At 36.1% G+C, this 8,322-nt stretch overlaps 1 protein-coding gene across 2 annotated transcripts; it reads left to right on the top strand.

Annotated features, from left to right (window-relative positions):
• si:ch211-152f22.4 (E3 SUMO-protein ligase ZBED1) lies at positions 1 to 6,037 on the top strand. Of its 2 annotated transcripts, XM_053238510.1 has the most exons (7): positions 1 to 233; positions 1,828 to 1,935; positions 2,322 to 2,429; positions 2,542 to 2,643; positions 2,745 to 3,049; positions 3,148 to 3,249; positions 3,864 to 6,037. In XM_053238510.1, exons 5-7 carry the CDS (start codon positions 2,908 to 2,910, stop codon positions 5,252 to 5,254), a joined length of 1,635 nt encoding a protein of 544 aa, XP_053094485.1. In that variant the 5' UTR covers positions 1 to 233; positions 1,828 to 1,935; positions 2,322 to 2,429; positions 2,542 to 2,643; positions 2,745 to 2,907; the 3' UTR covers positions 5,255 to 6,037. The 2 variants fall into 2 exon arrangements, with proteins under 2 accessions (XP_053094485.1, XP_053094486.1); XM_053238511.1 differs by lacking the exons at positions 1 to 233; positions 1,828 to 1,935; positions 2,322 to 2,429 and having other exon boundaries at positions 2,482 to 2,643.
• Positions 6,038 to 8,322: the final 2,285 nt, after the last annotated feature.

Raw genomic sequence — 8,322 nt, 5'->3', positions numbered from 1 at the left:
GGTGGAGTAGCCACATTAACCAAAGTGGAGTAGCATGTTGACCAAACATATCTGTATTTATAACAGAAATCATTTCTAATCGTGTCCCAGAGAACAACACACGGAATACTCACAAAGACGTTGTTCTTGAGTAGAGACAACAAAACCTGGAAAAACCTGGAAAAGCCTGGAAAAGCCGAGCAAAAAGGCGCAGAAAGCTTTGTGGAACATGGAGAAGAGGAGGGTTCGTTTTGGTGAGTTTATACTTATACTTTTTTTTTTTGTGGAAAATTGTGGACAAATGACCTACAACAGTGAGATTTAACAATGAATCACGGAGTGATCAAGTTGATTTGGTAAACTTCATGCAACAAATTTCTATTCACTCCATAAAAGTAGACCATATATCTGTCGGATAAGCACTGGAACACTGACTGAATGAATGGAATTAAATAAAATGGAGATTAGATTTCCACAAAAAAAATGCACTTTTCTGACATTTATATGCAGTAAACAATAAAAAAAAAAAAAAGTTTTAATTTGACTTAATTAAACGTCGATGACACCAACACACACAAATATTATTAATAATCACAGGAAATAGGTTTTTATTATCCCGGACGAGCCCCCAAATAAATGTTACAACCCCAATTAGTCTAGAGGTATGTGGGGAATAGCACTTATCTGATTATTAAAAATATCAGTTGTGTGTGTGTGTGTGTGGTCAGGGACCAACAACCAGTAGTGCAAATCAATCCAGGTGATTTATTTATCTATATACAAGAGGAAAAGTGTGTGTGCCAAGTGATAGTGGTAATATTAACAAATTATTTACAATAACAAGTAACAAGACACAAAAGGGGAAAAGGGGCTCGAGCGGCATCAAAGCAAAGAAATGAACAAAACAAAACAAGTCTAAATATTTTCAAACCCTCTAACCTACCTATAACAAAAGATAGAAAAAGAAATCTTCAGCGTCCAGGACTCTCCAACTACCTACTCTATCTATCCAAACCAGAAGTACAGAGGGTGGTGCTCACTCCTCCCCTACGTGCTGGACAATGTATGTCACGTGACGTACTTACCTGTCCACTTTTCCCCAACACTAACAGAGTCACAAACTGGGGTAACGAGCACTAAGTTTAACTATACAAACAAGTGACTAGAGCAAAGCGGGGAAACATGGAACAAATGACATACAAGAGCAAAAACACAGTAAGGCAACGTAACTAGAACACAGAAAACAGGTACAACAGGGTTTTAGGTTTTAACAGCCAGAACAACAATTTCCGCCTGAATGAATAGCTGCGGGTTTTAAATAGGCGGGGTCAGAGGTGGATTGGTTGTCACGCCCGATGACATCAGTGGGGATAATCGAGACGGACAGGAACGTTATCCAATGAGGCAGTGCTGCAGAGAGAGAGAGGGAGAAAGAGAGGGAGGGCGAGAGAAAAGGGGAGAGAACAAAACACAAAACCACGTGAACATACCCCAGAACGTAACACACCCTTTGAAACTGGAGATTATATAGTATATTATAATTTGTTAGAATTTTTGTCTTGTTAGTTCCCCTAACCTATGTTGATTGGACATTGTAGCATATCTAACATGACTATGATTTACATTTGTATAGCATGTTCATTTTAGAAATATAAATCATGATCACTTTAAATATGAGACAATGTTTTCCTACTTTTTGAAGAATCAACAAAGGTTTGGGGAACTAACAATACAATGACAGAAAACTATTTCCTTGTTCTAATAAAATATTGAAAGTTAAGAGTGATCAAGAGTGAGCAGATACCATAGTAGATGGATTTTAAAATGATTATATTGTTTACTTTCCAGCACCAGTACAGACAAATCATCTCCAAAAAGGGCAGAGCCATCATCCTTACCTGAAGCAATATCTGTCCTTTAAACGCGTGTACAAACACCAGACTTTCACCAAAGCAGGTAACACACTGCCTCCGGGAGATAACTGAGATAATATTGAAAGCTTTTTTTTTCTTTCTTTCTTTTTTATATTTTATTTATAAACGTATTGCTTAACACTTACAGACAATTAAAATTGTTAAAAATTGTTCAAATATTTTTAAGAATTAATAGTAACATTTAATTAAATTATGTACTTATAGTAAGTGTGTGTGCACAAGTAATATGTGTGGCAGGAATGTAAATATGTCTCAATATATATTATATTGATATATATAATATATACTATATTATATTATACAATATATATACAAGAATCTAGTTCAAGTGATCGTATAAAGTGAACTTTTTAACTTTGACGAACAGTTTTATTTATGAACGGAGTATGTGGAAATTGTTTCGAACAGACAGCGGGAGCTCCAGTAGACAATTCCATCATCCCAGTTGGAGAAGAAAAGAACATGACATCCTGCCACGTAAGCCAGATATTAAACAACAGCCATATATTTGCTTAGGTGAGTCTTTGCTAAATGCCTAGCATAAATGATCTACGATATTTTATAATCAAATGTGTGTGGTGATTGCAAGGGAATGAGTAGAGAATTGTTTTTGGTTTTTTTTGTACAGAAAGTGCAAGTTCAAACAGAGAAATTCATCATCCTGGTTCACGAAGAAGAGAAAATGACATCCACAAGCCAGATATTAAACAAGAGCCATATATGTGCTTAGGTGAGTCTTTGCTAAATGCCTAGCATAAGATATTTTATAATCAAATGTGTGTGGTGATTGTATGGGAATGAGAAGAGAATTGTTTTTTTTTTTTTGTACAGAAAGTGCAAGTTCAGACAGAGAAATTCATCATCCTGGTTCAAGAAGAAGAGAAAATGACATCCACAAGCCAGATATTAAACAAGAGCCATATATGTGCTTAGGTGAGTCTTTGCTAAATGCCTAGCATAAGATATTTTATAATCAAATGTGTGTGGTGATTGTATGGGAATGAGAAGAGAATTGTTTTTTTTTTTTTGTACAGAAAGTGCAAGTTCAGACAGAGAAATTCATCATCCTGGTTCAAGAAGAAGAGAAAATGACATCCACAAGCCAGATATTAAACAAGAGCCATATATGTGCTTAGGTGAGTCTTTGCTAAATGCCTAGCATAAGATATTTTATAATCAAATGTGTGTGGTGATTGTATGGGAATGAGAAGAGAATTGTTTTTTTTTTGTACAGAAAGTGCAAGTTCAGACAGAGAAATTCATCATCCTGGTTCAAGAAGAAGAGAAAATGACATCCACAAGCCAGATATTAAACAAGAGCCATCCACTTGCATGGGTGAGTACCTGCTAGCCATAAAGAGACATATTCAGAGTTGATGACTGTAGTCCAAAGGTCACATCAATATTTATGTGGAGAATATACTATTTGGGCATCTTCCGAGATTCTTTTTTTAGATGTTGTCAGATTTGTTGGAGTAAAAATGTCTAAGACAGAGTTTTTCAACAGCATATACACATGCACTTAACTTTATTATTTTTTCCTTTATTATAAGTGCTTGCTGTAAGGGGCGTGGCCACACAAGTAGCCCTTAATCATTAGGAGGTCACATGACCATAAAGTGTCTAGATTATACATGTGTTAGGAACTTGGTAACTTACCTAAAACCCCCAGATAAGTCGGTTTTCTGGCACGTCCTTTTAAACGTCATCTATTTTTTATAATTGCGTGTTTTAAACTTGGCCAATGCTTGATTTTGCTTTTGGTGGAAGACAATAGAAAAGAACGCTTGTTAGAGTGTCTAACTGAAGTAAAATAATTATTTCTCGCAGTACATGACGGATATTTACTAAAATATTTAGGTACATGTGTTAAGAGACACATCAGTCTCATTTGACTGCAATTGACTTGACTACATATAACATTCTTGTTTTTTTTGTTTTTTTTTTTAGGAGACAATTTTGATTTGAAAACACACATTCTGAAGATGATCATTACAGATCTACAGACACCAAAACTTGTTGAAGAAGATGGATTCCACCATTTCATGACAGCCCTAAAACCCAGTACTGATGCTGCACTAAGTGCCTCTGCGATCCGACAAGAACTAGTGAATATGTATGATATCTCAAAGAGGAACGTGAAGAAAGCAGTGATTAATGCCAAAGACCCAGTGCTCTCTGCTGAACTGTGGATCTCAAGCAAAGAAGAGTCCTATCTGACAGTAACATGCCACTTCATTGATGAGAAGTGGGAAATGAAATCCTACAAACTAGACACAGCGCAGCTTCTTGGTGAACACACGCCAGAATATGTTCATCAGCAACTTTGGAGAATTTCCACAGAATGGGAGATCATGGAGAAAATTCAGGTGGTGGTTGTCAATGTTGATGGAATGAAAAAAGCTAATCGAAATCCGAACTGGACGTACATACCTTGCTTCAGCCACACGCTCAACAAAGTCATCCAAGAAGTCATTCAAAGCCCTGATTGGAGATATCTTCTGAAGAAGTGCCGCCATATTGTTCAGTTTTTCCACCAGAAAAATGAAGCTTCATGGTGTCACCAGTTGGCCCAGTCTTCTTGTGTTGACTGGCTTTCGACACTAAACATGGTGAAAAAGATCTGTGAACAGTGGCCAAGGTTTTCCCAAGTCTCCAATTACAAGCATGCAGATCATCTTTGGCTCAATGAAAATGAAAGGATGGTGCTGAAAAATATGATGAAGGCACTCACAGTTGTCAAAGACGTCACAGAGATGATTGGGACATGCGGATATGTTTCAGTCTCTAACATCATACCTCTGCTTGACAAGCTTCAGTCAAGTCTGCAAAGGCTAATACAACAAGAAAACAAGATAGCCTTGAGGCTCAGTGAGAGATGTAAACATCACTTTGGAAACATCAACCAAAATGTGTGGTTCACTGTTAGCACAGCACTGGACCCAAGATTCAAAAGCAGTGTCCTGAAGACTGATGGAGGTGAAAAAGTCAAAACAAAGATCAAAGAAGAAATGTGCAAACAGGCAAGTGTTGCAACGAGTAGCGGTTACCATAGAAACTTTTTAGGCGAGATGGATTATGAAGATTCAATTCTGCAATACGCTACAAAAGGAGACATCTCAACAACTCAGAATCTGCTTCAGTACTGGGCAGCCAAAAACAAGTCTAAGGACTTGGCCATGGTTGCACACAAATACCTCAGTGTGATCTCCACCGCTATTCCAATAGAGCAGATGATGCACGAGGACAAATCACAGATCATTTTCAACAGGAGGAAATGCTTAGAGCTGAAAGATATCAACATGATGCTGTTTCTGAATGGCAATCAGCATAAAATATGAGTTGTGGTGGTGTGGGAAAATCTGTTCTACTATATAACGTTCTGAAAACTACAGACTTTCCTGAACTATCTGAACTCTCTTATCACTTGAGGTAAAATTCATTCACGACATTTAAACATATGCTGTGTATTTAAACATATATTCACTCGAATGATGTTTGTTCATGTAACCTGGATGGGGAAATGATTCTTTGATTCATTCACTGAGTTCTGTTCTGTTAACTAAATGTCTTGTTATAAATGTCTGAGTGTAAATGATGTGACCATGCAGGAGCATCATGGACATTTTGACATCCAGGAAACTAATTACAAACTGAATTGATTAGGCTTATTTCAAATTCAACCAGTCCATTACAGGGCACCATGCAAACACACACACTCGCAACATATTCAATTTAGAGTCGCCAAACCACCTACCAGCATGTTTTTGTGGGGTTTTGTGGGACTGTGAGAAGAAACCAGTGAACATGGGGGAAACCCACATGAACACGGGGAGAACATGTGAAACTCTGGACAGACAGTAACCCAAGCTGTGAGGCACCAACTCTACCTGCTGCACCAACATGCTGCTCTCAGTGTAAAAGTTTAGAGTCAAATACCATACCAAAAAGAAATACTGTCTTTATTTACCTCCTGCTATTTCATATTTTACTTTTTTACTTTTTTAATGAAATGAAAAAAATGAAAAAATGAAAAGATTGTGTAGAGAGAAACAAATATAAGTGTATGAAACAATAATCATTTTATGTTAAAAATAATCTATGGTTTAACATATAGTGATATTTATTATTGTTTTTTTTTTTCAGAACAGTGAAATATGTTTGATCATGTGACACAAATTAAATACAACATATTATGGCCAACAGTCACATCCATATGTGCTTGTTTTCTATCCCATTCTAGAGTTAGACCCCCATCCCCCCAACATACACGCACACACACACAAAACTATAATAACCTCCACTCTTCTGGGAAGGCTTTCCCTACATTTTGGAGTGTGGCTATGGAGATCTGTGTTCATTCAGCCACAAGAGCATTAGTGAGGTCAGGCATTGATGTCAGGCGAGGAGACTTGGGGTTCAGTCAGCAGGTGATCAGTAGGGTTGAGGTCAGGGCTCTGAGCAGGCCACTTCAGTTCTTCCACTCCAACCTTGACAAACCATGTCTTCATGGAGCTCACTTTGTGCACAAGGGCATTGTCAAGCTGGAACAGGTTTTGAGCCCCTTAGATCCAGTGAGGGAAATTGCAATGCTACAGCATACAAGAGGAATTAACCTTTTAACCCTTGGGCACCCCTCACTTTTTGCTCCCATTGGGGTCTTCAGTGGGTCAAACTGACCCAGAACATAACCAGGGGTTTAAAACACCACAGACATTAAAGAAATTACATACTGTAATTACACTGTAAATATGGTCTCTAATTCCCTTACAAACTATAGTGATGACGAATCTTTTTAATATTTGAAACCTCTGCTAGGTCACTTTTAACAATGAAACGTCAACCTTTTTTCTGTGATTATAAGCAAAAAAACATTTTTGTGTGATTTTTTTTAAAACCTAAAGTAAGTGAAACGAAGTTTTCATGACATGATAACTATTGTCTTTAACTATTACTCTAAATTTTTATCTTTATCTTGTTATATTCAAAGTAGTATTGGGTACGACAAAACAAATGCCAGCTATAAAGAACAAATAGAAAACACACAAAATCAAATTTGCATTTTTTTTCGCTTACACAAAAATTAATCATATCCTTCTGAAATAACATTGGATTCCTAAATGTGGGGGATAAATGAAACTAAGAATTTCAGTAAACAACCACAACTGTGATGTTGCATGCCATTGGGTAGTGGTTTGCATGCACTGACCTTCACATGAAAATTAGCTATGACTTAGGCTAGGGCAAGCTCAGTGCTGAAATTGAAAGTTAGAATTTGTTCCAATAAGGCAGCAGTAGGAAAAAAAAGTGTGCATCAAAAATAAGCAAAAACCTCAGGTGTTATCTGTGCATATAAATCTACATATCCACACACAAAGACAACAAAATATGTATCTGTCATCACTCGAATGCTTTGCATGTTAAAGAGGTTGGTGGATATTAAATTAATTATGGCTTTTTCAAATTAAGTACTGTATGACATGATTGTGTCATTTTTTATATTAAATAGTGTGGCTCATCATTTGGGAATACTTTTTAAAAGTAATTATATTAATCATAAGTGGAACTATATGCTATTTGCTTTTAAGAGTCATGTGAGGAGGCATCAAGAGTCACACTTCCTGTATGTAAATACAAGCCAAATGAGAAGCTTTATTATTCATTTTGACAAAACTGAAACCACATAAACACGTATCAGAGGAGTAGCCAGTAAGTCGATCAAACACATTTGTATTTCTAATAATAAATCATTTCTAATTGTGTTGCCCTAAAGACAATGAGCATACTAATACAGACATTGTTCTTGCAGGGTAGAGACTACAAAGCCTTTAAAAACAAAAATTCAATTGGATTCAAAATCCAATTCAATTGGATTCAAAATCCAATTCAATTGGATTCAATTTGTGGAACATGGATAAGAAGAGAGGTTATTCTGGTGAGTTTTGGTGTACTCGTTCATTTCTTTTTAAAAGTTATGGTCCAAGGATCTAAAATAGTGTAATTCAAACATGAACAATGTATTGATCAAGTTCCAGTGTGAATCTCTCAACATTATGTAACAAATTTCTATATGATAAGAAAATACATAATAATACTAGTAACGTCAGCCATTTTTTAAAATTTTGCTGCCCAAATGTAGATCACGGTCACTTTAAATATGTCTTCCTAGTATTTTTGAAGAAACAACATATGGATAAAGGAATTAATAAGGTGAAAATCTGTGTCATAATAAAATGCTGAAAGTTAAAGAGTTATCCATCTGTTTCCCTAATCTAATAAGTGCCTAATAATTTAACTATTATGCAATAAGCATTATGTAGTTATCAAGTTGAATTGGTAAACTTCAAGTAACAAATTTCTATTAGGGTGGGATTAATGCAATTCGTAAAAGTACAACATAAATTCGTTG

This window comes from Pangasianodon hypophthalmus, chromosome 12 (assembly GCF_027358585.1).
Source record: "Pangasianodon hypophthalmus isolate fPanHyp1 chromosome 12, fPanHyp1.pri, whole genome shotgun sequence".
Classification (NCBI taxonomy): domain Eukaryota; kingdom Metazoa; phylum Chordata; class Actinopteri; order Siluriformes; family Pangasiidae; genus Pangasianodon; species Pangasianodon hypophthalmus.
This window is presented reverse-complemented; position numbering and strand designations above follow the sequence as displayed.